The 26,756-nt window shown below is 52.3% G+C and overlaps 1 protein-coding gene across 2 annotated transcripts in view; it reads left to right on the top strand.

Annotated features, from left to right (window-relative positions):
- UBA6 (ubiquitin like modifier activating enzyme 6) overlaps nt 1-26,756 on the top strand; it is a 50,595-nt gene that overhangs the window by 5,682 nt on the left and 18,157 nt on the right. For both annotated transcript variants that reach the window (XM_029073237.2, XM_029073238.1), the window contains exons 3-19: nt 4,513-4,607; nt 5,275-5,303; nt 5,706-5,800; nt 6,290-6,401; nt 9,002-9,082; nt 10,387-10,509; nt 14,150-14,273; nt 16,007-16,110; nt 17,825-17,887; nt 18,640-18,716; nt 19,557-19,623; nt 20,640-20,783; nt 21,611-21,678; nt 22,214-22,292; nt 23,644-23,724; nt 25,267-25,344; nt 26,341-26,522. In XM_029073237.2, coding sequence (XP_028929070.1) covers nt 4,513-4,607; nt 5,275-5,303; nt 5,706-5,800; nt 6,290-6,401; nt 9,002-9,082; nt 10,387-10,509; nt 14,150-14,273; nt 16,007-16,110; nt 17,825-17,887; nt 18,640-18,716; nt 19,557-19,623; nt 20,640-20,783; nt 21,611-21,678; nt 22,214-22,292; nt 23,644-23,724; nt 25,267-25,344; nt 26,341-26,522 — 1,602 coding nt within the window. The remainder of the gene's footprint in view (nt 1-4,512; nt 4,608-5,274; nt 5,304-5,705; nt 5,801-6,289; nt 6,402-9,001; nt 9,083-10,386; nt 10,510-14,149; nt 14,274-16,006; nt 16,111-17,824; nt 17,888-18,639; nt 18,717-19,556; nt 19,624-20,639; nt 20,784-21,610; nt 21,679-22,213; nt 22,293-23,643; nt 23,725-25,266; nt 25,345-26,340; nt 26,523-26,756) is intronic.

Below are 26,756 nucleotides of genomic sequence, written 5' to 3'. Positions count from 1 at the left end.
TTATTGAGCACGTACCTTGTGCAGAGCACTGTGCTAAGCGCTTGGGAGACTACGATACAACGACAACGACTCGCGACATCCCGCGGGTCCTGGGCGCGAGCGTCCAAAGGCTTGGGTCGCTCTTCTTAGGCTTTAGGTAGTAAGGAGAGGAAGGCAGAGTCACGGGGGTGGGGGGGAAGCGGCCTCAAAAGAATCGCCCTGCTCGGGCCAGAGGCGGGGGGTCGACCAGGGAGGAGTAGCCCCGATCCAGGCCTAGGTGGACATGTCGGCAGCTCTCCTCCCCCTCCGGCCATGACGATCTAGCCCCTCGTCGGACCTCCAGGTGAAGGGGCCGCCTCAGGACATTTGTGGTCAGTGGCAGTGAGGCACCTGTCTTTCGCTGGGGAAGCATCCAGAATCGATTCCATATATATATATAATTTGTTAAGGCAGGCACCCTAAGTACAAAGTGCTGGGGGAGATAGTCTCTGTCCCATGAGGGGCTCCCAGGTTTAATCCCCACTTTACAGATGAGGTGATCGAAGCACAGAGTAATGAGGTGACTTGTCCAAGCAGACCAGTGGCGGAGCCGGGATTAGAACCTAGGTCCTTCTGACTCGCGGGCCTGTGCTCCGTCCATTCGGCCTTGTGCTTCTCCTTCCTCTTCCTCCTCCTCTCCTTACTCTTATTTAATCGAGTTGGGCTCTGATTTTTTGAGCAGAAGAAATACGAAAAATCCAAGTATTGGACCAGTTGTATATTGCAACCCACAGTACCGACTGAGTGCTTAATTAATGCCGTTATCGGTATTATTATCCCGAATCTTATGGCTAGATTCCTTTATGGGGCAAGCATTCTATCCACCCTTACTTAACCAAGGGCTCAGCTGTAGTTTCCGTGGGTGGGGCTGGGAAAGGGTATTATGCGTGGGGGCTGCTGGATACAAGTTCGTCAAGTTGGACCCAGGCCCTGCCCCACACGGGGTTCACAGTCCAAGTGCGAGGGAGTGGGATTTAATCCCCATTGGACAGATGAGGTAACCGAGGCCCAGAGAAGTGAAGCGACTTGCCCGTGGTCACACAGCGGACATGTGGTGGAACCAGGATTAGAATCCAGGTCCTTCCGACTCCCAGGAGTGAAGGTCTGTCTGCCTGGCCGCGCTGTTTCCCAGATATACGGAGAAAGAGCAGGTTTGTGTGGGGGCAGAGCAAGAATCTGAGCACGTGGTTAAGGGACTTTGACCCTCGATGACGGTGCTAGGTCTGCTGTCGATATTCTTGCCGTTGTAAAACCGTGTTTGATTGCTTTGAAATCTGGGTGCGAGTAAACAGAAAGGAAATGTCGTGTTCCTGCTCCCCGGGCTGGGAAAAGAGCTCTCCGTTCGGTGGGAGAGGAGGTTTGATCCAATACCTGTTTTGTTTTTTCCCCGTGGTATTTGTTGAGCGCTTACTGTGCGACAGGCACCGTTCTCAGTGCTGGGATAGAGACGAGCTAATCAGTTGGACAGGGTTCCTGTCCCACGTGGAGCTCACAGTCTTCATCCCCGTTTTTCAGAAGAGGGAAATGAGGCCCAGAGAAGTGAAACGACTTGCCCCAGGTCACAGAGAGGACAAGCGGTGGAGCCGGGAAACCTGCTGCCCGGAAGGCTCTGGAGAAGCTGGGGGTTTGATACCTTAAGATGGGGCTAAGTCTCTCACCAGCTCCATGCCCTCCGCCCTCATTTGTAGCAGGACGTTTCTCTCTGTTTCTGCACCCCTTTCCCTTGTCTAGGAAACTAACTCCCACTTTAAAACACTGTGCTACAGATAAAATACTAATAAGATCCCCTCTTGCATTTTGCGGGGCCTATGCTACCTTGGGCTGGAATCCTGCACGGGCTGACCGATCACTGGTATCTGTTGAGTGCTCATGGTGCGTGGAGCACTGTGCTAAGCGCTTGGGAGAGTACAATAAAGCAGAATAGGCAATCAACACCCCTGCCCTCACGGAGCTTCCAGTCAAGTGGGGGAGAGGGTTATTAACAGAAAATACAAATAGGGGAAACGGCAGAGTATAAGGATACGCACGTAAGTGCTGTGGAGATCGAGGCGGGTATTAAAGTCCTCGAGGGATATAAAGTCTTGAAATAGGGTGGGAAATGAGAGGTCAGTCAGGGAGACCCTCTCGGAAGAGAGAAGGTTTCCTCGGGATTTTATGAAACTCAGAACAGGCCAGAAACCCGGGCCCGGTCTAACTCCCGCAAGGGTCGGGCAGAGGTCGTGGGTTCTAATCCCGTCTCAGCCACTTGTCAGCTGTGTGACCTTGGGCGACTCACTTAACTTCTCTGTGCTTCAGTTACCTCATCTGTAAAAATGGGGATTAAAACTGTGAGCCTCACGTGGGACAACCTGATGCCCCTGTATCTACCCCAGCGCTTACAACAGTGCTCTGCACATAGTAAGCGCTTAAATACCAAGATTATTATTATTATTATATGTCATTCCGTCAGTCGATCGTATTTATTGAGTGCTTCCCGTGCGCAGAGCACTGTATTAAGCAGTTGGGAGAGTCCGACGTAACAACTCAATAGAAACACATTCCCCGCTTGCAGGAACTTACAGTCTAGAGGTAAAACGGTCTCCAGGTAAAACTCCGGAGGACCCGGTTGGACGACGACCATCCAGCCGGGTGAATGCTGGCTCAAAAAACATCCCGGTCAGGCCCGGATTGGGATCGCTCTGCTCCCGTTTTTCCTCCAGCTCCCAACCGGTCAGGGGCTAGTAGGGGGCAGGGCTTGGTAAAATGGGAATTAAGACCGTGAGCCCCATGTGGCAGCGTGGCTCAGTGGAAAGAGCCCGGGCTGGGGAGTCAGAGGTCATGGGTTCAAATCCCGGCTCTGCCACTTGTCAGCTGTGTGACTGTGGGCGAGGTCACTGAACTTCTCGATGCCTCAGTGACCTCATCTGTGAAATGGGGATTAACCGTGAGCCTCACGTGGGACAACCCGATGACCCTGTATCTACCCTAGCGCTTAGAACAGTGCTCTGCACATAGTAAGCTCTTAACAAATACCAACGTTATCATTATTATAGGGACCATGTCCAACCCGATTACTCTGTATCTGCCCCAGAGCTCAGTACCGTGCCTGACACATGGTAAGCACTGAACGAATACCATTAAAAAAGTGTTCAGAGCGAGGGGATCGCTCTTGCGAGAAGTTTTCTGGTACTCGGTCTGAAAAACGGTGAGAAAATGGAGCTCCTTGTCCAGTATTGTCTGTTTTTTTAGGATCTCAACCCAAGTGGCCGTTCTGCACTTACCTTATATCTGATAGCTTCCCCCTACTTGTAAGGTCTTTCGGCAGCCTCCCCTACAAGATTGCAGGCTGCTCGATAGCAGGTTTCATGTCCACTAATCGTTCATTCAGTCGGATGTACTGAGCACTTACTGTGTGCTTTCCCAAGTGCTTATATAGTGCCCGGATGTACTGAGCACTTACCGCGTGCTTTCCCAAGTGCTTATATAGTGCCCCGCGCCGAGTAAGGGCTCCGTAAATGCTACCGATTGAGTTTCGCAGGACCTTAAGAACAGATTTCCCTCTGTTCCTTACAATGCTCATTTGAGCTTCAGAAGAACACTCCAGAAGCCAGGAGCCAAACGATCTAGCAGTGCTCATTTCAGTAGCAAACCGATTGGTCCTCCTTTCTCTCTGGCTTACCCAAGTTTCGTAATGACTTTGCCCCAAGCCAGTTGTCACCTTGCTGCCTTTGAATTTTAAAACCCATCTTGCCCCGGCCCGGGGGAGGGATGGTGGAAAATAAGAGGCCACTTTGAGCTCCACCGGGTTGACGTGGCTTTCCACTGGATAGTCAGGTTTACAGAAGGGCATCATTGCACCTGTTCTTAAAATCGTGCCGCCTCAGCTCAGGAGACGTTCCGGTTCAGTCAATCGGGCAAATGTATTGAGCGATCACTGTGTGCGGAGCACTGAACTAGGAGCTTGGGAGAGTACACTAGAACGGGCGGTAGACCCATTCCCCGCACACATCGAGCTTACATCCCAGAGGGGTCGTTGCGGTTGTTAAGAGGTTAGTCCGTGTGACCGAGCGATGTCGGTGATGCGCGGTGTCCGTGGCTCATTCATCTCCTCCCCCGTCGTGGGTATTTTTGAAAGCCAGACAAAACCCCGCCATTCCTCCTTTAAGTGTAAGCATTCACCCATCTGAGCTTTGGAGGTTTGCCTTCCTAAAGCATCCTGGCTCCTTTCTGTCCTTTCACACAAATCCAAGACGTTTTTTTCATACGATTAATCGATCTGTGGTACCGTGTGCGGAGCACCGCGCGGATTGCTTGAAAGAGGACAGCAGAGTTGGTAGGTGCAAACCCTGCCCTCATTTACGTCTTTAAGGGGATGAGTTTAGTTTCGTGCTCCCTAAACCGATCCGACCATTCCTTAGGTGAGCATCGGTCCCGGGACATCTTCCTTTCTCTCGGTGGGCCGGCGGGTTTAATGATTCGTTTTTCTCTGGGCTTTTTTTTTTTCTTTTTACACAGTCGGCAAAGGTATGTTCTTGGAGACATGGCGATGCAGAAGATGGCCAGGTCTCATGTCTTCCTCAGCGGAATGGGTGGCCTCGGAGTAGAAATTGGTAAATTGCCTAATCTTTCTGCACCCCCCCCCCCCCGCCACCTCCCTGCCCGGTTTCAGGTATCACCCGAGCCCAAAGATCATTGACATAATCATGATGATTTAAAAAAGAAAAAAGAAAGAAAGCAGGAAAGGTTTGATTTGAGCTTCCCCCATTAGGAAAAAGAAACAGATGAGTAGTCAACTGTTCCCTCTCAGCCCTCCCTCCCGCTAGAGTCCTCCGGGGGTCCCAGTCCTCTCCCCCAGTGGACACACACACACACCCCCACTCTCTCCACCACCCCCCAGCCATCAACCTCTGTCCCCGAGGTGGTGGGAAGGGCCTAGCAAGGACAGATAAATGGACATTTATTTTGGTTCCATCTCCCGTGGAGATGCTCCAGACCACGGGACCCCCCCCCCCAGGGAGCGATAGCGTCTGGCCGCCATATTCGAGGGGGCGGGGGCGGCCACATGGCGCATGCGTCCTCTTTAAATACCAGCGGGCCTGGGCCGGAAAAGATCTGGCCCGGCCAGAGTGGACGTTCCGCGACTCTTTCCCGAATGGGGACCGCCATCTCATCTCCAGTCACCTGCAGGTCGGGGACTCGGTCCGGTTGTTTGCCACCAGCTTTCCAAGTCTTGCGCTCAAAGAAGTTTTCTCTCTTCTCTTTTTCTCCCCCTCGTAGCTAAGAACATAGTTCTCGCGGGAATCAAGGTACGTGAGTGCATTCATTTGATGAAAAATCTCATTCGCGGGAAAGCTTACGTTTACTACGATGACATACTCCGTCTGTCTACTGACTTCATTTTAGCTCGTTCTTATCGTTCCCAGTTGTATATCGTAAATCCCGTTCCTACTCTCTGTGAGCAGTGTGTGCCCGCCCATCTCCCCTGTTAGATCCTTAGCTCCTTGACGACAGGGCATGTTCTCTTGCATTGTACTCTCCAAAGTGCCTAGAACAGTGTCCCGCACCCAGAAGGCACTCAGTAAATAGTACCGAATGAAAGAAGGAAGGGATCCTTTCACTTTTCTATTAGCCGGGCAGCATCACTCAACGCTCGTTTTCAGTGTTATTCCTTTCATCGACGTTAACCGCACTCTCCGCTTCCTCCGAAGGCACTGACGGTTCACGACACCAAGCAGTGCCAAGCCTGGGATCTGGGAAGCAACTTCTTTCTCCACGAAGACGACGTTAGGAATCTAAGGAACAGGTCAGGGCCAGATTTGGGGTGGTTCCGTTTCTTCGGGGTGGGAGAATAGAGCTCGTCGTTGGCCAGGAGGAATTCACCAAGACCGGTCTTCTTCCCTAGCCACATTTTCCCACGTGGAGCGGCCAGCCTTTTGGCTCCACCACAGTGCGTTTCTATCGGCTCAACTGTGGGTGGAAGGGGACGTCCCCCGGGCCGGAGCAGTGGGAGGTTTTGAAGGCGGCCGCGGGGCCTCGTTGGCCTCAGGCCACGAATGACGGGTTGTTGGGGGCGAGGGGGAGCCTGACCCGCCTACGGGGGTCCGGGAGGCCGGCCCGGACCGTGTCCACACTCGCGTTCCCCTCGGCCAAAGGTTCGCCCGGGCCGCCGAGCCAGCTGCCGAGTCTGGTCCCGGGCCGACTTCACGCCGCGCCCAGCCGCGGCTGCCAGGTCCCTCCGTCCGCCTGCGCTGGCCGGGTGGGGACGGACGCCCACCGTCACTGTGCGTTGCAGGGCGGAGGCCACGCTCCCTCACGTTGCCGAGCTGAATCCGTACGTCCTGGTCACGTCGTCCTCGGCGCCTTTGGACGAAGCCACGGACCTCTCCTTCCTCAGGCAGTATCAGGTAGGCGCGGCGGCTCACGGGAGCGTAGCGTGTTCGGGACGGCGTGGGTGCCACTGGGCGGTAAAACCTTCTCGAGCCCAGGCACGGGGACCTGAGGGAAGGTCCGGTAACTACATTATTTCAGTTTAACCCCTATTTGGAAGCGGACAGCCGGCCCTTTAGAACACATTATACGGTGCTGATCTTTTTTTTTTCTTTTCACTGGTATTTGTTAAGCATTTATTATGGGCCAGGCACTTTGCTAAGCACTGGGGGAGATACAAGCCGATCGGATTGGACACAGACCGTGTCCGATGCGGCATAACCCAGTTGGTAGCCATGTTCCCTAACTGAAACGGTCCAGAAGGGGAAGACAGACATTTAAATAAATCCGGGTATGTACGTAAGGGCTGTAGGGCTGAAGAGATGTGGGGTGGGAGGCGGAGGTGGAGACCACGTAAGAGCTTGTGAATGAGCGGCCAGAGATAGGAGGAGAACCCGGAGAGGACAAGTGCCCGTGAAGCCGGGTTAGATGATGTTTTCTAGAGAAAGGGGTAGTCCACACCGTTGAAGGCAGCCGAGAGGTCCGGGAGGATGGGCTAGAGGCCGTCCCTTCCCTTCTTCCAAACGCGGGGAGTAAGTCAGGGCAGACTTGGGCCTCAGATGTCTCGGAGGGATGACGGAACAGATGCTAGAGAAGAAATGTACGAGTCACTGTCACCCGGTTATTCGGTGATTTGGATCTGTCCTTGGTCTGAAGGTAGACCTTTTTCCCCTCGTAAATGAGTCGGGGTTTTATCCCGGCTCTGTCACTCTCCTGCTGTGGGACCTCGGGCAAGGCTCTTAACCTCTCTGGGCCTCCGTTTCCTCATCTCTTAAATGGGGTTAAGATACCGATTTCCCCTCCCCCTTAGACCGTGAGCCTCGTGTTGGATCGGGACTGTGGTGGGGTTTTTTTGGTGCCGTTGGTGTTTGTTTTTTCATGGTATTTGTTAAGTGCCTACTACGTGCCAGACGCTGCACTAAGTGCTGGGGTAGATATAACCTAATCGGTCGGACACAATCCCTGTCCCACACGGGGCTCGCGGTCTTAATCCCCATTTTCCCGACGAGGTAACTGAGGCGCAGAGGAAATGAAGGAAACAGCAGACAGGTGGCAGAACCGGTATGAGAACCCAGATCCTCCTGCCTCCCAGGCCCACGTTCTAGCCAATAGGCCACGCTGTGTCCGACCCGATTTATCTTGAATCCACTCCGGGGCTTAGCCCAGTGTTTGGCACAGAGTCAGATGCGCTAAACAAAGACCCCGGTTGTCGTCATTATGATCCGCGGTCCCTTCCAGCCGGCGACCGGCTCACGCCTCGGCTCCGTGGCCCTTGGCCGACGGAGTGGCCGGTACAGCCTAACCCCAGCCCGCTGGGAAAATAAATGGAGCGCTTTCCCTCTCCCCCGACCCCACCCTGCCCTCAACCCTGAACTGAAGGCCCGTGGAAAGATAGAGGCAGGGTCAGTTGCGGCTTAGGTGTCGTCCCAGCTCTGGGTAGGAATTGTACCCGCTCCCTCCAGCCCTGGAGCCTGGGATGGCTCTGTCCCATAATAGTAGCTTCTAGTTGTCCGAAGTCTTTGGTTTTCCCAATCCTCGTCCCAGCCCCGATCTCTCTTTAACCTCGCGGGATGAGGAAACCACGGCGCCGAGGGGTTCTGGGACCTGGCCGGGGCCGATAAGCGAGATAGCGGCAGAGCTGGAACGAGGAATCGAGTTTCTCGAGTCCCAGCCCGGTGGCTCTTTCCGCTCGGCCCCGCCGCCTCTCCTCTCTTTTGATCTGTGCACGGTCTTTATGTGGTCACCACTTGGAAGAGAGTTCTCTCACCTCCAACCCCATGGGCCCGGAGCCACGCCCACAGCAGCGTCTCCAAACGTGCAGGACAGCTTTCCAAAGATAGAAAACCGTAAACTGATAGCCGTGTCAGCGTGTGGTGAGATCGCCTGTCCCTTCCTCTTCTGCCCACTCTGCTCAGAGTGTAGGAGGGGCTTGTAGAGGAGTCAGGGCCTGTCCTGAAGGGCCAGGAGAGGGTGGGAAGAGTAGAACGGATATTCCCATTCTCGTGTGGGCCAAAAAGTCCCGCAGCACATTTTAAGCTGGGGCGATTAAATCCTGGCATCTGACTTGGAGTTCAGTTTCGAAAGCCTGGGAAGCAGCCGGGGCCAAGTCTCATCGCTTCTCTGGGCCTCAGTTTCCTCATCTGTAAAATGGGGATTGGAGCTCTGAGCCCCTTGCAGGACAGGGAATGTATCCAAATCGATGAACTTGGATCTGACCGCGGCACTCAGAACAGTGCCTGGCACGTAGTAAAGTGCTGAACAGATGCCGTTAGAAAAAAATACCCAGGTCCCTCCCAGAGAACCTAAGTTCATTTGAATCCACTTCCCCACCACCTGTTCCCTTCTCCCGGCTGGCACGGACTGTGAAAAAGCGATTCTGTTGGCTCAGAACTGGCTTCCCTCCATTCAAAGAGACGCTTCCCCCGACTGTTTGGTCAGAGGAGGTCGGAAGCCTCCATCCAGGTCTCGTGTGTGTCCCCAAGTTTTCCTCGCTCTTCTTTCCGTACCTTCTCAACAGTGTGTGGTGTTGACTGAGATGAGGCTTTCGCTCCAGAAGAAGATCAATGACTTTTGCCACGCTCAGCAGCCTCCTATTAAGGTAATGCCAAACCACTCCCGCTCCCCCGGTATGTCGTCGCGGGGGGACCCTCGGGCCCGTCAGAGTCTGTGGCCGGTCTCTGGGTTCTTCCGACAGTCAGGTGTATTGAGCGCTTACTGGGGGCAGAGCACTGTACGAAGCAGTTGGGGCAATATTATGTAACAGACACATTCCCTGCCCACAGCAAGCTTACAGTCTAGAGGGGGAGACGGGCATTAATAGAAATAAATAAATGACAGAGAGGTATATACGTGCTGTGGGGATGGAAGGGGGGATGAATAAAGGGAACAAGTCAGAGTGACGCAGAAGTGGGGGAGAAGAGGAAAGGAGAGCCCACCTCGCGACTACGCCCCGCCTCTGGCCTGGAACGCCTTCCCTCCTCAAATCCGACAGATAATTACGCTTCCCCCCCGCCCCCTTCGAGGCCTTAACGAAGGCGCCTCTCCTCCGAGAGGCCTTCCCTCACTAACCCCTCCTTTCCTATTCTCCCACTCCTTTGTGCGTCGCGCTAATTTGCTCCCTTTCTTCCTTCCTCCCTCCTCCCAGCTCCACAGCGTTTAGGTACATATCCGTAATTGATTTATTTCTGTTAACGTCTGTCTCCCCACCTCTAGACTGTAAGCTCGTTGTGAGCAGGGAATGAGTCTGTTTATTGTTGTGTCGTACTCGCCCAAGCACTTAATACAGTGCTCTGCATACAACGAGCGCTCAATAAATACGATACTGAACAAGTCGGCAACAGATAGAGACAGTCCCTGCCGTTTGACGGGCTTACGGTCTAATCCGGGAGCATGAGGTATTGAAACCCCATTTTGGAGATGAGGGAACTGAGGCACAGAGAAGACTTGCCTGAGGTCACAGCAGATATTTGATGGAGCCGGGGTTAGAACCCAGGTCCTCTCACCGCCAGGCCTGTGCCGTTTCCATTAGGTCCCGCTGCTTCCCCAAAAACAGACACTGAAAATGAGGAAGAGATTCAAAAAGCCCATGAAGTCCATTCTGGTAAACGAGAGGCAGCACTGGTATTTTCATTCGTGTGCCGGGACGCAAGCTTTTGGCATTTCTTTCCAGCCTGGCGGGAAAAAAAAGTGCTGAAAACTTGCCGACGTAATTACGTCGAAGAAAAATCTCATTTTGACCTATCCAAATCCAAATGTACCGTTCCATCCTTTGGGGGTATGCAGATGTTTAGTGCTGTTTGTGTGTGTTTGCTCCGATTCAAAAAGTAGCCCCCAAGAATTCAGTCAGAGAAGTTTTCAAGGTGCAGATGATTCGGCTTACACCTGTGTCCCGTCACTTTGCAGTTTATCAGTGCAGATGTGCATGGGATTTGGTCCCGTTTGTTTTGTGACTTCGGCGATGAGTTTGAAGTGCTGGATTCAACGGGAGAAGAACCAAAGGAAATCTTCGTTTCCAACGTTACTCAGGTAAGGGGCGGATTTTCCGGAAGTACTTGATGCTTGCGGATACTTATCTGTTCAGAGCTTTACGGGAGCGTTTCTTTTCACAACAGAGGGAGTGAACACAAAGCATTATTCAGATAAAAAAAACATATTCCGATCCGAAAATGGTCAGGACAGATGAATTGCTTGGAAAGTTTAAGAAGGGTAGAGTTGATTCCCTCCTCAGACTCATAGGAGTTTTTCCTCTTCCCCAGTAGGCGTGTTTTAGGGTGAGGTTTACCTCGGACCTTTCCTCTAAGTTCTCGGTCTTCCGACTGACGGCCAACACCTTCGATTCCAGGCTGTTATCTTTACCCGGGGATGACGGCTGGCTGCAGCGTGGCTCAGTGGAAAGAGCCCGGGCTTGGGAGTCAGAGGTCATGGGTTCGGATCCCGGCTCTGCCACTTGTCAGCTGTGTGACTGTGGGCAAGTCGCTTCACTTCTTCGGGCCTCAGTTCCCTCATCTGTAAAATGGGGATGAAGACCGTGAGCCTCACGTGGTCCAACCCGATTACCCTGTATCTACCCCAGCGCTGAGAACAGTGCTCTGCACGTCGTAAGCGCTTGACAGATGCCAACATTATTGTAGGTGTTTGCCCGCTGCCTCGTGTTCATGTGATGGTACACACTGCTCCCTCTACTCTGCCTCGTCTTCTGACGGGGCACCTTGGTTCCTCCCCTCTGCCTCGTCTTCATTGCGAGAAGCAGCGTGGCATAGCGGCTAGAGCCCGGGCCTGGGAGTCCGGAGGTCTTGGGGTGCTTCTCCCGACTCCGCCACTTGCCTGTTGTGTGACCTTGGGCAGGTCACTTCACTTCTGTGGACCTCAGTTACCTCATCTATACAATGGGGATTGAGACTGTGAGCCCCCCTTGGGACAGGGACCGTGTCCAACCCGATTTGTTTGAATCCTCCTCAGCGCTTAATACAGTTCCTGGCACACAGTAAGCGCTTTATAAATACCATTATTATTATTATTATCTGACGGTACACGTTGGGACCTCCACTCTGCCTCGTGTTCAACTGACGGCACGTACGGATCCCTGTTCTTTATCACTAGTCCATCCGTTTCCCTCTCTCTCCTCCCCAACCTCTCCCTCTTTTCTTCAGCAGCACTGCCCCCAGCCAGGTCCTTCTCTGGCAGTATTCCTATAGCCCTTCGGAAAGTTATCGGGGACCAAAATACCTCCCAGACTTGTTTGTTCTTTTTCATCACAAATATCCCATTCCATCAACGCCCCTAACTATCCCCTTCCCTTCGCCGAGTCCTCACTGGGAATTCCAGGGCACAGTCCGGCCGGGCTCATCTATTTGAACACTCTCGCCGTTTCCCGGTTGTTCCCTTTGACGCTCTCTGGTTCCGTCAGGTGAATGAACCCCCTCGTAGCCCGCGGAGACAGAGACTGGCCTGCCTTTTCCTAGTTATCCCGGCGTTTGAGTTTCTCTGTCCCATTTGTTACAGTGAGTTGAAGTGCGACTCAGTTTCCTTTCGGAATGAAAGCACGTGGATGTCACCACTTCCCTGATAAACAGGGATAGGTGTGTGTGGAATTTACCACCTCAGAAGAGGAAGTAAAGAAGCTGCCCGGCCTAGTGGTTAGACCACTGCCTGGGAGTCGGTAGACCTGGGTTCTAATCCTGGTTTCACCACTTGCCTGCTGTGACACCTCGGGCAAGTCACTTCACTTCTCTGGGCCCCAGTTACCTCATCTGTAAAATGGGGATTAAGACTGAACCCCACATTGACCTTGGACTGTGTCCAACCTGATCAGCCGGGATTAATAATAATGATGATGGTATCTGTTAAGCGCTTACTACGTGTCAAGCGCTGTTCTAAGCACCGGGGTTATATCTACCCCAACGCTTAGAACAGTGCCCAGCATGTAGTAAGCGCTCAAGAAATACCATAAAAAAAATATGGAACCAAGGTGGGTTCAAAAATGGTTTAAATAGATTCATGGACTTGAGGTCTGTGAATGGTTTTTAAAGGAGAAGGTTAGAAATGTGAAAAGTCACCATCTGGGTTCTTGGACGGATGGCAGAGAAGGGAGCCCCGTCTCGCTGTCGTTCCGGGCATCTTTTGGTGCCTCCGTCAGAGGCTTGACCGGAGCCTGGCAGACCAATGGACTAATGCGCCGTGACGTCGCCTCTGTGCCATCCTTGGTCAAGAAGGGAATTGGCTTCTTTTGCCTGTCATAATTTATTAAAACATTTGGCTCCAGGAAAAAAAAAAAAAAAACACTTAAGGAAGCCTCCTCTGAATTTCTAGCTTCAAAGTAAAATGTTGCCATTTTGCTTTTCCCGAGGCCATTAATCGATTTTCCAAGGTACGGCTGCTCTGGCTGTAGTCAGTCGAGGCCTTTTTTTGCTGGCTGAGGTAAAAATAACCTGGTGAGGTAACTCCACAGTCCTCAAGGAAAAAGAGTGTGGGGGGAAGCGGTAAAGACCACTGGACATCAAGAAGTCATCCTGGTCTCTGTCCTTTTCTGCGTTTGGTCACGTTTGAGGAGCTGCGTCACTGTGCCTTTTACCCCACTTTAGCAGGGGGTAATGTGGAAGCTGCCAGGGTGTCCCTTTTGTTTCCCCCTTTGGAAGCATCTAAATCCAGATTTCCTTCTATATGCCTTTTTTTTATTGTATATGTTAAGCACTTACTATGTGCCAGGCACTGTTCTAAGCACTGGGGGAGATATAAGATAATCAGGGTTTTTTTTAAATTTTTGTTTTGTTTTTGATTTTAAATGGTACTTAAGTGCTTACTATGTGCCAGGAACTGTACTAAGCCCTAGGATAGGTACAAGATAATCCTTATTTTTTTTGTTTGTTTGTTTTTAAGTGGTATTTGTTAAGCGCTTACTATGTGTCAGGCATATACTGTCAGTGCTGGGGTAAATGCCAGCTAATCAGGTTGGATACAGTCCAGGTCCCACGTGGGGCTCACAGTCTTAATCCCCATTTTACAGGTAAGGTAACTGAGGGACAGAGAAGTGAAGGGGCTGCCCAAGATCACACAGCAGGCAAGTGGTGGAGCCAGGATTAGAAACCAGGTCCGCTGACTCCCAAGCCCTTGTGAAGTTCTAATCCATACGATTCATTGGTGCTGTTATATTTCTCTTATAAGGCAAATGGAAGGTTTTCCGACTGTTTAACTGTGCAGGATCTCCAAACTGACTTCTCTAGTTTTTATTCCACAAGCCTGAAATCTTCAGATATGAATGCCTTATAAATAATAATAATAGTTTGTGATATTGAGGGCCTATTAAGTGCCAGATACTATCATCTAAGCACTAGGGTGAATCTGCAACATGATCAGGCCAGGAATTTGGGGCTTCCATGAAACCAGGGCCCATCTGGGGCTCTGGACCTCCAGGAAAGTGAGGATCTCATCGACTGCTTCCCGCTGGAATCATTCCTCCCTCTTTCGGATTTGTGGTTCGCGCTATTCTGCCGGGATCCACCGACGAATGTCAGCCACTGGGATTTTCCTGACAAAGGAAGAGGAAAGGAAGGGGGTAGGGTTTGAGTTCCGGGGCGGGGGATTCGTGTCTGGAGAATCTGGCTTTCGGTTCGGTGTGTGTGAGACTCTCTTCCCCGCCTTAATAGCCTTCTGGACGATTCTCTTGCAGGCAAATCCCGGCATCGTGACTTGCCTCGAAAACCACCCCCACAAGCTGGAAACAGGACAGTTTGTAACCTTCCGGGAAATTAATGGGATGACTGCGTTAAATGGGTCTACGCAACAAATAACAGGTAACCCGTGTTTACCACACCTGCTGGGTTTTGTTTAAATAAAATACGGTCGGCCACGTTTGGCTCGGAGCTAAGTTGGCAGCCCATTGAATGGCGAGTATTTTAATTTGGGCTTTGAGGCAGTTGGGGCCTCAATAATTTATTGAGTTCTTATTAGGCGCCGAGCACTGTACTAAGGTCTGGGATAGATACAAGATAATCAGGTCAAACTACATGGGGCTCTCATGGAAGGCGGAGAGAGAGCGGGTATTTGATCCCCATTTTGCAGATGAGGAAATTGAGGCACAGAGAAATTTAAAAAGTGACTTGCCGAAGGTCCCACAGCAGGTCATGTCCTTCCACCGAGCCACACTGCTTCTCTGGATGCAGTTTTTTTTTTTTTTAATCTCTGTCTCCCCAAAATGGCCAGATTCCTTTCTCCAGCATGGGAGCCCCAGTTGTTTTTCCCCATGTCTTCTAGACTGTAAGGTCCTTGTGGGCAGGGAACTTGACTACCAACTCTGCTCCATCGTACTCTCCCAAGCGCTTAGTACGGTGCTCGGCACCCAGAGGGCGCTCAATAAATGCTATCGATTGATTGGGTGCGCATCTTATTTGCCTGTCCGAATTTAGATCTTGAATCTCCCTAGCGGAGGCTAAGTGCCAATTTGGGGTAGTATCTGCTGGCAGTCAGAAAAGGAAGTGATCTCTCCCAAAGTGGCAGGATCGTGGAGTAGGAGGCGAAGCGGGGAGAGATGACTCGATGGATTCACCAGCTTCCAGGCAGATCAGTATCTAATCCACTCATTGGAAAGGGCAGGGGTCTCTTTCATTACACCTAAAAAAGTGACGTCTTTAAGTGACTTCTTTCAGTGACTTAGCATCGTACTCCGCATGCTGAAGCAACACCCATTCTCCTTTTTTTATGGTATTCAAGCTTTACTGTGCGCCAGGCACTGTAGGGTAAATATAAGCTAATCAGGTTGGACACAGCCCCTCGCCCCCATGGGGCTCACGGTCTTCGTCCCCATTTTGCGGAAGAAGAAACTGAGGCTCGGGGAAGGTCCCAAAGCAGACAAGTGACGGAGCCGGGTTTAGAACCCGGGTCCTTCTGACTCCCAGGCCCGTGCTCTTATCCACACTCCCCCGTTGAACTCCTGGGCAAAGTGTTTTCGAGTCCCTTCTCTGGGATGAAGAACACAACGAATAACAGGAAACCCATGTTCATCACACCTGCCGGGTTTTGTTTAAATAAAATACGTCGGCCGCATTTGGCTCGGAACTAAGTTGGCAGCCCGTCGAATGGTGGGTATTTTAATTTGGACTTCGAGGCAGTTGGGGCCTCACAGATTTATTGAGTTCTTATTAGGCACCAAGCACTGTGATCTGTTACCGATCTGTTACCGATTTGTACATTCCAAGCGCTTAGTACAGTGCTCTGCACATAGTAAGCGCTCAATAAATACTGTTGAATGAATACTAAGGGCTGAGATAGATACAAGATAATCAGGTCAAACCACACGGGGCCTGAGCTGAATCCCTAGTTTAGAATTGAATGGATAGTTTCGTTATTTTTCCGCCAGACTCCATCTGGCAGGAGATTAGAAACTCCGATAACACGCACCTTCCAAGCCCCGGGAAGTAGAGTAGCGCAGGCACCCACCCCAGCTGCGTGACATAACTCGGTATGTTTTCTGTAATGGCCTCTGTTTGTTCAAGCCACGGTAAAATTGACTTTTTAATTTTCTTTTCAGTGGTGTCGCCATTTTCTTTCAGTATTGGCGACACAACAGAGATGGCTCCCTACCTGTATGGCGGCATAGCCGTCCAAGTGAAGAGATCGAAAACCTTTCACTTCGTAAGTAGTTCCTCCCGGTACCGGTGCGTTTTTATTTTCAGGTGAAAAGGTCACGTAAGAGCACCGACCCAGGTTGCTCCGGGGAGCCTCTGGGCCTCGACCGCTTTCCCCCCCAAGTCAGAAAACCTAACAGAGCTTCCCGGAGAGGAAGCCGCAGGCCGCTGACGAGCGTAAACGGCTCGACCGTTATCGGCCCTCGTTAATTCGGTTTGCTGGCCAGTCTGGAAACGATTGTTGGATGGACCGTTGCCTCGAGCCTTTGAAGGGACAGTTCAGGTTAGGAGTGATGAGGGAAAGCGGACCAGATTCCTCAAGGGGGCCTAGTGATGGAGCTCTTTGGATCCGAAGCGTAATAATAATTGTGGCATTTAAGTGACTTCTGGCTACCGAGCACTAGGCTGAGTTCTGTGGTAGGAAGACTTCTTTTTGAATGATATTTGTTGAGCGCTTACTGTTTGGGGCATTGCTTTAAACGCTGGGGTAGATACCAGTCTATCGGGGTGCACACGGCCCCCGTCCCACGTGGGGCTCACAGTCTAAGTAGGAGAGAACATGGATGGAATCCCTTTTTTACCAGAGGGGAGACTGAAGCCCAGAGAAGTGAAGTGACTTGTCCAAGGCCACACAGCGGACAAGTGGAGGAGCCAAGATTAGAACCCAGGTCCCCCGGCTCCCAAGTCCACGGTCTTTCCATTAGGCTGTTAGCAGATGAGTTTCAGTCCCTGTCCGTGTGGGATTCGCAGCCTTAGATCGGGTATCAAATCCCCAGGTTTACAGAGGAGGAGAATGAAATGTCTCGTCCCAGGTTCCACAGCGGACAAGTGGCGCAGCCAGGATGAGAACTCCCAGTCCTCTGCTCTTTCCACTAGGCCTCACTGCTTGCTCAGTGGAGACCCAAATTGACCGCGAGTAAGAGAGGCTCGGGAGAGTGCTGGTCAAGCGTCTTTTGGGGGCCATTGTGGTTTTGTATTTAGAAGAATCATGTACAGAAGAAGCAGTGTGACCTAGCTGAAAGAGAACGGGCCTGGGAATCAGAGGACCTGGGTTCTAATCCTGCCTCCCAGATGCCTGCTGTGGCACCTTGGGCAAGTCGGTTAACTTCTCTGTGCCTCAATTCTCCCGTTCTCCCTCCTACCTAGACCGTTGAACTCCAGGCGGAACAGGGACTGCGTCCAACGTAATTAACGTGTCTCTGCCCCAGTGCTTAGAACTGGGTTTAGCGCAGAGTAAGCGCTTAACAAATACCCTTAAAAAAAAAAAAAAATCCCCCAGCCTTGTAAAAAAGCCTTTACAGATCACTTCCCCTCTACACACACATATACAAACAGACCCCACACCTCTCTTCAGTCCCTTAGCCAGAAAGGTTTGTTTGGGTTTTTTTCCAGTTCTCCCTTGACTAGCTTGTCAGAACAGATCTGCGTGATGCTGACGGGGTCACACGGCCTCAGTTTTTAAAACGTGTACGAGCTGCAGCCCGCTTCGCTTTCCGCTCCGAGTTCGCTTTCTCTCGGTCCGGTGGGCCGAAGCTCACCGGCGAGGCGGCGTGATTCCCTAGCACTTGGCGAGGACTTCCGCTGCCCCGATCTCCCCTGAGGGGAGACCAGGTGGCTCGGAGCGGATGTCGCTCGTCGCTTCCAGTCACCTCCCTTGTGCCGAAGCAGGTTTCGGGCCCGAGCGCCTGTGCTTTCCGTTATTTTTTGTCTGTTTCTACTAGGAACGGTTGGAGAAGCAGCTGACGGATCCAACTTACCTTCTCGCCGACTTCAGCAAACCGGAGGTGATTAACCCTTTCGGGGTGGGGTCTGTGTAGAGCAGGGTGAATCCACGGTGCCCAGTTGGCTGGATGACTTCTTTTTGGGAGGAGGTTGAGAGGACCGGCGAACTAAGGTTAGAGGAGACGAAGCGATCGGAGGTATCTGTTGAGCGCCTGCTGGGTCTGACGTGTGACCTGCCGGATCGGGGGACGGAAGAGGGGCCGGTATGAGGTCGCTCGGGGGAGCCCCGCACCCCCGCCTCGAAGTGAGGAGGGGAGGGCCGCGGCTTTCCCGTCCCCCCGCTGAGGGGTTAGTAGTGGCTCGCGTCGGAACGTGAGCTAGCGGGTGAGATCCTTGAGGGCGGAGATCGTGCTGAACACGGTGGCCGCCCACCCAAAAAATCCTACTGATTGAGTGTACGGAGGAGACGTTCCAGGCTCCGCCTCCTGATTTTCTGTTCAGCTCAGTGTGGTTGGGGCAAAGAGGGATAGTCCCGCTCAGCTTTCTCTCTCTCTCTCTGGCCTTGCCATCCCTTCCCACCCCCCCGACTCCTTCCCCCAATCCCAATTGCCCTCGAGTCTGTGGGTCAGGGTCAGGTGGGCTTTGTAAGGTGAACCGGAGTCTCTGGGAAGGAGAAGGAAAGGGGATGATACGATGTCCGATGGGGTCGGGAGAGGGAGCTCGGTCACAGCGTCCCCCCTCAACATGGGTGGGACAGTCAGAGGGGATGACGGGTGGCGGGTGCCGCGCCGATTCCCTGTCTTGTCCCGACTAGGCCCCGCTGCAGATTCACAGCGCCATGCTAGCCCTGGACCGATTCCAGGAGAGGTACGGCCGCAAGCCCAACGTCGGGTAAGCTCGTTTGTTCGTTCCTTCGGTCGTATTTATTAGCGCTTATTGCGTGCACGACACTGTACGAAGCACTTGGGAGAGTACAGTATAACAAAAAACAGACCCATTCTCTGCCCACAACCAGCAGACGGTCTGTTATTGTTAGAGTTTGTTCCGGGCAAGGAGAGTGTTTTGTTCATTCCTTTGAAATGTAGCCTCCCAATGCTTACGCAGTGCTCCCCACGTAGTAAGTGCTCTCTAAATGCCACCGGCTGAGTTGAAGATATCGAACCTGCCTCAGAGACGGAGTGTTGTCTTTCCATCTGCCCCTTGACTAAAGGGACTAAGTGAAAGAAAGAAACTTCTCATTCGCAATTTGCCTGGTTGGTCTGAGGAGCCATTGTTCCCTGAGGTGACTTGATGGGCTTAGTTGAGCCAGGGTTTAGCTTCCAAGTCTCAAGCTCCCACCTCCCCTTCAAGGAATCATTCCTCTGGAGGACTGGCCCCTGTTTTTGGTATCCCAAATTGTATTCTTCTTTGCCGGACCCCAGCCCTGAAATCTTACGACTCTAGGATCGTCTGTTCCCGACAGGGAAGTCCATCGACTTGCCGATTTGTTTTAAGAATGCGAAGACAGACACGCTTTGCGAATGCCTTCTGATTGAAAAATGTGAGACTGGGGTGATTTAAAACAGAAGGGAAATAGGTCGAAGCTGTCTGTTGGCAAATTCCAGACCGTTCCCTTGTTTTTGTTTGTTTTTTTTTTTGAAAAAACTGACTGTGGAAATCAGATGGATATCTGATCCAAATTTTGAAACGCGGTAACCTCTTGCGGGACCCGTTTCGGGCGTTGTACCGTAGGTGCCGTCAAGATTCGGAAGAGATGTTGAAACTGGCAGCATCCATAAGCGAAACCGTGGAAGGAAAGGTGAGGATTCTGCAGTCCATCTGCTCTTGCCATCAGCTTGTTGCTGAGATCATGAACGGCTTTTTTTTTTTCCGTAAACATGCTGGATCTTATTCCAAAAAGACGGGGGGCCCTGGGGGAGTTTTTTCAGTGGTGGGAGGCAGCTCAGAAAACCCGAACGTCGTTCGGCGTTTATGACGCTACTTAGTTTTTTTGTTGTTGTTTTTAATGGTTTTAAGTGCTTATTGTGTGTCAGGCATTGTTGGGGTAGATACAAGACAAACAGGTTGAACACAGTCCCTGTCCCACATAGAACTCATAGTCTAAGTCAGAGAGAGGAGGATTTAATCCCCATTTTACAGATGAGGCAGAGAGAAGTGCGGCAGCTTGGCCCAAGGTCACACAACAGACGAGCGATGGAGCCGAGATTAGAACCCGGGTCCTCTGACCCCCCCAGGCCCGGGCTGTTTCCACTAGGCCACGCTGTTTCTCGTGTTTATTAGGCACTTCTTTGTGCCAAGCGCTGGCTGGGATGGGAGTGGGATAGATAATAATAATGATGACGGTGATGGTATTTGATTAGTGATCAGTTTGTGCCAGGCACTGTATCGAGCGCTGCAAACGGGACAGATCAGAGACGGGTCCCGTTCCACGTGGGAACTCGCAACCTTGGTTGGGGTAGACAAAGATAGCGGTAGCAGCAGTCAGTCGGTCGTATTTATCGAGCATTTACTTTGTGCAGAGCACTGTACTAAGCGCTGAGAGAGAATACACAGGTGGGAATGAGGCAATGGCCCTGTCCCGTGGTGGTCGGGGAGGGGCTCGCCATCTGAGTTTAAAGACAGAAGCAGTGTGGCCTAGTGGCTAAAGCGTGCGAGTCGGAAGGACCTGGGTCCTATTCCCAGCTCCACCATCATCACCAGCAGTAAGAGCGGACAGGTTTGGAGCCCAGATCTGTCCAAAGTCAGCCCGTGGTCGCTTGCACGTTGTCGGGGGGCCGGCTTCATCGTCGTTTCTTCTCCTGACGTGCGTTTCAGCCGGAGGTGGACGACGACATCGTGAATTGGCTCTCTTGGACGGCCCAAGGTTTCTTAGCCCCCCTGGCCGCCGCTGTGGGGGGCGTGGCCAGCCAGGAAGTCTTGAAGGCCGTCACGGGCAAGTTTTCACCCTTGCGCCAGTGGGTGAGTTTTCTCGTTCGGTGTCGCGCTCCGTCAGGGAGGGGCAGGGGAACCCTCCTCCTATATCACACATCTGACTCCTGGGCCTCGGGATCACTCTTTCGGGTTCTCCTCTGATGAATATCGAATGCCACCTGGGTGGGGGCGGATAGTGGGTCTTATAAACGCTGCCCAAAGGGTGGGAGAGATAACTGCACTGATAAGGTAAGTGGATTCTCAAGGAGAAGCAGCTAAATTGGGGGTCCGGTTCTTCTTACCCCTGTGTGGCATGTGGAGCCGAAGCTAAATTCGGGCCACCAAATCGGCAGCAATAGGAGGGCTGTTTATTAAGCTCTCCCGAGGGATAAAGCCCCGTATTAAGCACAGGGGAGACGCGTGCCCAGAAAGTGGCCCAGACAGTAGCCCAGGCCCAAGGGGGCCGCTCTCCGTCTAAAATGAGGATCCCAATCAATCGATCGGTGGTCTTTATTGAGCGCTTACTATATACAGAATACTGTACTAAGCACTTGGGAGAGTACGATACAGCACAGCGAGCAGATACAACCCCTGCCCATAATGAGCTACCTAGAGGGGAAGACAGACATTAATATAAATAATCAGTGGCAGTTATTGAGCACTTACTATGTTAGGTGAGTGGGTGTGGGTGCGAACACTACTTGGATACATATGTCATAAAGTCTGGGAGAATCCTTCTTAAATTTGTGTCCTGGGTTTTGGAATTTGAAAATACAGTTGTCATCGTCTCCTTCCACGGGTTTGGTCGCCGTGTCAGAATCTGAGGAGTTTTCAAGGGAATCCCGCCACGTCAACCTGTTCCTTTTTCTTTGCAGTTGTTTATCGAGGCATCGGACATCGTGGACTCCCTAGACAACCCGAGCAGGGACGACTTCCTCCCCCGGTAAATACAGGCCAGACCTTGCCCCCGCCCCGCGTCTTCCACTAAAAAGCGCAGCGCCCGCGGGTCGGGAGCCAAGACGCACCGTGGCGCCAGCTGGGGCCCGGACGGGACGGTGGCGGCCTGGGACCTGGCGTGGGTGGCCCTCGACTGCCGTGGGGGTCTGTCACCCCATCGGTTGGTATTGGCCTCCCCTCGGCACCGTTCCGGTCTCTCAGATCGTCCAAAGTCACCCAGCAGAGCTGGGATTAGAACCCAGGTCCCTCTGACTCCCAGGCCCGGGCACTGGCCTCTAAGCCACCCCGGTTCTCGAAGAGTCCAGGTACGTTCAGAGAGGGGGAGAGTCGAAGTCGTCAGTCGGGGGTTTTCCCAGGAAGCGCTACTTCCTCGTGCGGCTGGGGACAGCCTGCTCTCTCCCACTTCTCCTGACGCGGGGAGGCTCAGCCGGCAGTAACTTTCTGGAGTAAGATTCACTCCCCTCAGGGCAAAGGCTTCGAACTCACTCATGCCGCCTGCCTGCCTCTATGTCTCTGCACAGAGGAGATCGCTACGACGCCCTCCGAGCCTGCATCGGCGACTCGTTGTGTCAGAAGCTGCACAGTCTAAACGTCTTCTTGGTAAGTACGCTCCGCGTTGGCTCTCGGAATACGTGGGCCTTGTGGACGGGGAAATCCCGTAGTGTAAATGGGACGTACGGATGGCCTCGTTGAAGCTGCGTGCCTTCGGTGGGCTGTCCGGATGTGGAAATCCCCCCCCCCCCGGCGAAATGCTATAAACTTTCCCGTTAAGGATCCTGGAGAGTTGGGGGCTGAGAACTCGATTCTCCCAATAATCAGATCTGGGAGTCACCCGAGTTTGAACTCTAGAAAGAATGCATAGGGAACAATCAATCCGTCAGTGCTATTTATTGCTTACTGTGTGCAGTTCACTGTACTAAGCACTTGGAAGAGTTCAATACAACGGAATGAGTGGACTTATTCCCTCCCCAGAACAAGTTTACAGTCTAGAAGAGAAACCTTGCTTTCTTGCTTCAGATCAGCCCCGGGGTTGAAAGTGATTAAAAAGCAGCGTGGTGATGATGGCTATAATGAATCTGTGTTTTATTTAAAAGGAAAAAAAAAAAATCTAAAGGCTTCGTAGGTCAGGCGATTATTTTTTTTCCAAAAGCCCTTCCAGTTCGGACGGTCAACCTAGCGCCCTTTGGAAATCACCAACCAAGTGTTTTTGTGACCCGCAGCGTGACCCAGTTTTAGCCAGCTGTGTTTTACATTTCTTTGGCACCTAAAGCCCAGGAAAGTATCAGCTGATTTTTCCTCATCCTACCGTTGAGGAATCATTGATCCCGACGGTGTCCCCAACCATCGATCGGTTGCATTTATTGAGCGCTTCCTGGGTGCGGGGCACCGTACTAAGCGCTCGAGAGAATACAGCGGCGTTGGTAGACGTGCTGCCCGCCCACAAGCTCACGGTCTAGAAGATTCTAGAGGAGTCCAGAGGATGCTGGGGTCTCCCCGCCGTAAACGACGGACGAGCCTCGATCCAATCCCGTACGCTTCGGGCCTGGGACCTCAGTCGATCAGTAGCATTTACCGAGCGCCCACTGTGTGCGGAGCGCCGTGCCGAGCGTTGGGAGAATCAAATATAATGAACAGAAACGTTCCCGGCCCACAAGGGGCTTACAGGCCAGAAGCCATAGATGGTCAGATATCGCTATTTTCATGACCTTTTTCCTTTCTCGGCTCGTCTTAGCAACCGGGAGCTTTATCTTGACGTTTAAGAACTAGTGCCGTGCCCTTGCCCTTTTCGAATTGTTCAGCTGAGTGAAATAAATGGGTCGCTACTCCCTGTAACCTTCTCGTCTTGCATCTCGTTGGAAGGCAAAGCGGGCCTTTTCTCATTTGCCCGCGAGGAACTGGGCAACGGTCACCCGCGGGGCTGACGCGAGGACTCTTTGGATTCTTCCCGTAGGTCGGCTGTGGCGCCATAGGTTGTGAGATGTTAAAGAACTTCGCCCTCCTGGGAGTCGGCACCGGCAAAGGGCGAGGCCTGGTAAGACGCCGGTCTCTCCTTGCGAGATGGGTGGGGTGAGATGGCTGCCTCCTGGCTGTGGATCAGAGTTGAGGACAGCGGAGAAGCGAGCCCGGCCTCTAGGAAGGGCTGCTCCTTTTCCAAAACGCTAAATCTTACATTTCAAAGTAGGGTCCTTTTTTGTGGTTTTTTTCAAGGGGGGAGGTTTTTTCCCGTTTGTCTCGGTTTGGTTTTTCTCAGTGTAAGGTTGAATAAGGCAGGCTGTAACATCGGACATTAGGGAAGCGGCGTGGCTCGGTGGAAAGAGCCCGGGCTTGGGAGTCAGCGGTCATGGGTTCGAGTCCCGGCTCTGCCACTTGTCAGCTGGTGTGACTGTGGGCAAGTCACTTCACTTCTCTGGGCCTCAGTTACCTCATCTGTCAAATGGGGATTAAGACTGGGAGCCTCACGTGGGACAACCCGATGACCCTGTATCTCCCCCGGCGCTTAGAACAGTGCTCTGCACATAGTAAGCGCTTAACAAATACCAACATTATTATTATTATTATTATCTGTATTTATTATGCACCTGCCCCTTCGTAGGGGTCAATTTATCCATGGTATTTATTGAGCGCATACCATGTGCAGAGCACCGTAGTAAGTGCTTGGGAGAGTACAGTACAACAGAATTAGCAAAAAACGTTCCCAGCCCACAACAGACTTACAGTCTGAGAAGCAGCGTGGCGTAGTGGATAGAGCCCGGGCCCGCGAGTCAGAAGGTCATGGGTTCTAATTCCGGCTCCACCACTTGTCTGCTGTGTGACCCCGGGCAAGTCACCTCACTTCCCTGTGCCTCAGTTACCTCATCTGTAAAACGGGGATCGAGACTGTGAGCCCCACGTGGGCAGGATCTGTGTCCAAACCAGTTTTATTTGTGGCCACCCCAGCGCTTGTACAGTGCTTGGCAAATAGTAAGTCCTTCAATACCCCATGTTATTATTATTATTCATGAGCTTACAGTCTGTGGTGGCATTATTAAGCACCCACTCAGCACAGGGCACCATACTAGAGGTTTGGGAAGTACAGAATAATGAAGTGATGCCTTCCCTGCCCACGGGAATCTTGCAGTGTCACTGGGGAGAAAGGGCGGGGACAAATAAAAATATTTACAGCGCTGTCTAAATCAGTAGAGCGAAAATGTGTGCATAAGGAGAGTCTTTATACCGTCACTTGAGAGCAGAATAGAAGTGGTACTCAGCCCTGCCTTCAGGTAATGTACACCGGGATGATCTTGACAGAGCATGAAAAGTAATGTGAAACGATCCAAATCAGTCCCGCCTGTAACTGAAAACCCGACGTCCAATTTCGCCCCCGCCCCTGTGTACGTTAGGAGAATTATGTAGCCAGGATTGTTTTATAATATAGCGTTTTCGGTGGGTACATTTATTTTAACGTTTGTTTTTTTAAAAAGCAGGTACTGCAGGAGAAAGACGGTATATGCAGATCTCAGAGATATCGGGAAAAGGACTGGAAACAGGCTCAGTGTGTCACTGCAATTTATTTTTTTTTACGTCTTGCTCCTAGGTGACCATTACGGATCCCGACCTGATAGAAAAGTCCAACTTGAACAGGCAGTTTCTCTTTCGGCCCCATCACATACAGGTACAGGGATGGTATGCGTCGAGCCCTGACTCGGGCTCCGAGCGCAACGTCCAAGTGGGTATAAGAGAAGCGATTCAGATCCGCCGGGGGTTGATAATCCAGGTCAGGTGGGGAGGGCGGGCCCAGAGAAATGAAGCGGTAGATGACGGGAGCGTTTGAAAACATCACGTACCTAACTCAGGGCGTAGGTAGGCAAATGAGAGGATCGATAACCGAGGTCCGAGAGAGGGAAATGAGTCTTCGAAGCCATCGGGTCCAAGGTGCCGCAGCTTCCCGGTGCTCTGACGTTTTTAAAGACTCTGGGTTTGCAGGTCCTGGTTGTAACAGGCACCTGGCCGGAAGGAGCAGTTTTCGGTTGTGCGTTGTGTGTCGTGGAGGCAGGGGCAGTGTTTGCATTCCTTGGGGCAGGAGTGGTCCCCCTGTGACTCCAGAACTCTTAGTGATCAACCAGTGAATCCGTGGCATTTATTGAGCACTTACTAAGCGCAGAGCGTCGGGGAGAAGAATAGTTAAAAACCAGGTTCTAAACCCCGCCGTGCCACTTGTCTGCTGTGTGAACCTGGGCGAGTCTCTTCAGGGCCTCAGTTTCCTCCTCCGGGCCTCACGCGCGGCAGGGACCGCGTCCAACCCGGTTAGCTTGTATCTGCCGCGGCACTTGGTGCGGTGTGGGGAACGTAGTGAGCGCCCGGCAGCTGTCGTAAAAAAAAAAAGCTCATCTGGGATTGTATGACGGCCCTAAGTCCGAACAGAGAGGTGTACCGCTGTCCGAAAAGCACCGCGTTTCAGAGTCTTGTAGCGTTTGGAATAATCAGCGGTATTTACCGAGCGCCTTTTATACGAGAGGGTAAGCGGACACGTTCCCTTCCCGTGACGAGCGTCCGGTTTAGAGGATGAAGCCGGAGTGGGCGTGTGAGGTTCCACGATGCCGGCTGGGTGGGCTTGAGGGCGGCTCCGTGGAGAAGCCGGGCGACCAAATCGTCGTCCGAACTCCCTCAGAAACCGAAAAGCTGCACCGCCGCCGCCGCCACGCTGAACATCAACGCTCAGCTGAAGATCGAACCGCACCTCAGCAAGGTCTGCCCGCTCACCGAGGCCCTCTACAACGACGAGTTCTACACGCGGCAGGACGTCGTGGTGACGGCCCTGGACAACGTGGAGGCCAGGAGATACGTGGACAGGTAGTAGCGCGTTCGGCTGCGGCCCCGTCACCGCCCGCCCCGACCGCCTAAGGGAAGGCCGGGCGGGGTTTTCAATTCCGTTTGATTCAGACGTGTTTATTGGGTGCAAGACACTGTACCGAACGCTTGGGAGGGTACAGTAGAACAGTTACCCGCACACGTTCCTTGTCCACAACGATCCTACGGTCTTGCGGGGGAGACAGATGTTAATAGAGATAAATAAAGTCCAGACGT

Source organism: Ornithorhynchus anatinus, chromosome 10 (genome assembly GCF_004115215.2).
Source record: "Ornithorhynchus anatinus isolate Pmale09 chromosome 10, mOrnAna1.pri.v4, whole genome shotgun sequence".
Lineage (NCBI taxonomy): Eukaryota > Metazoa > Chordata > Mammalia > Monotremata > Ornithorhynchidae > Ornithorhynchus > Ornithorhynchus anatinus.
The sequence above is the reverse complement of the archived record's forward strand: the minus strand, read 5'-3'. Positions and strand labels throughout refer to the sequence as shown.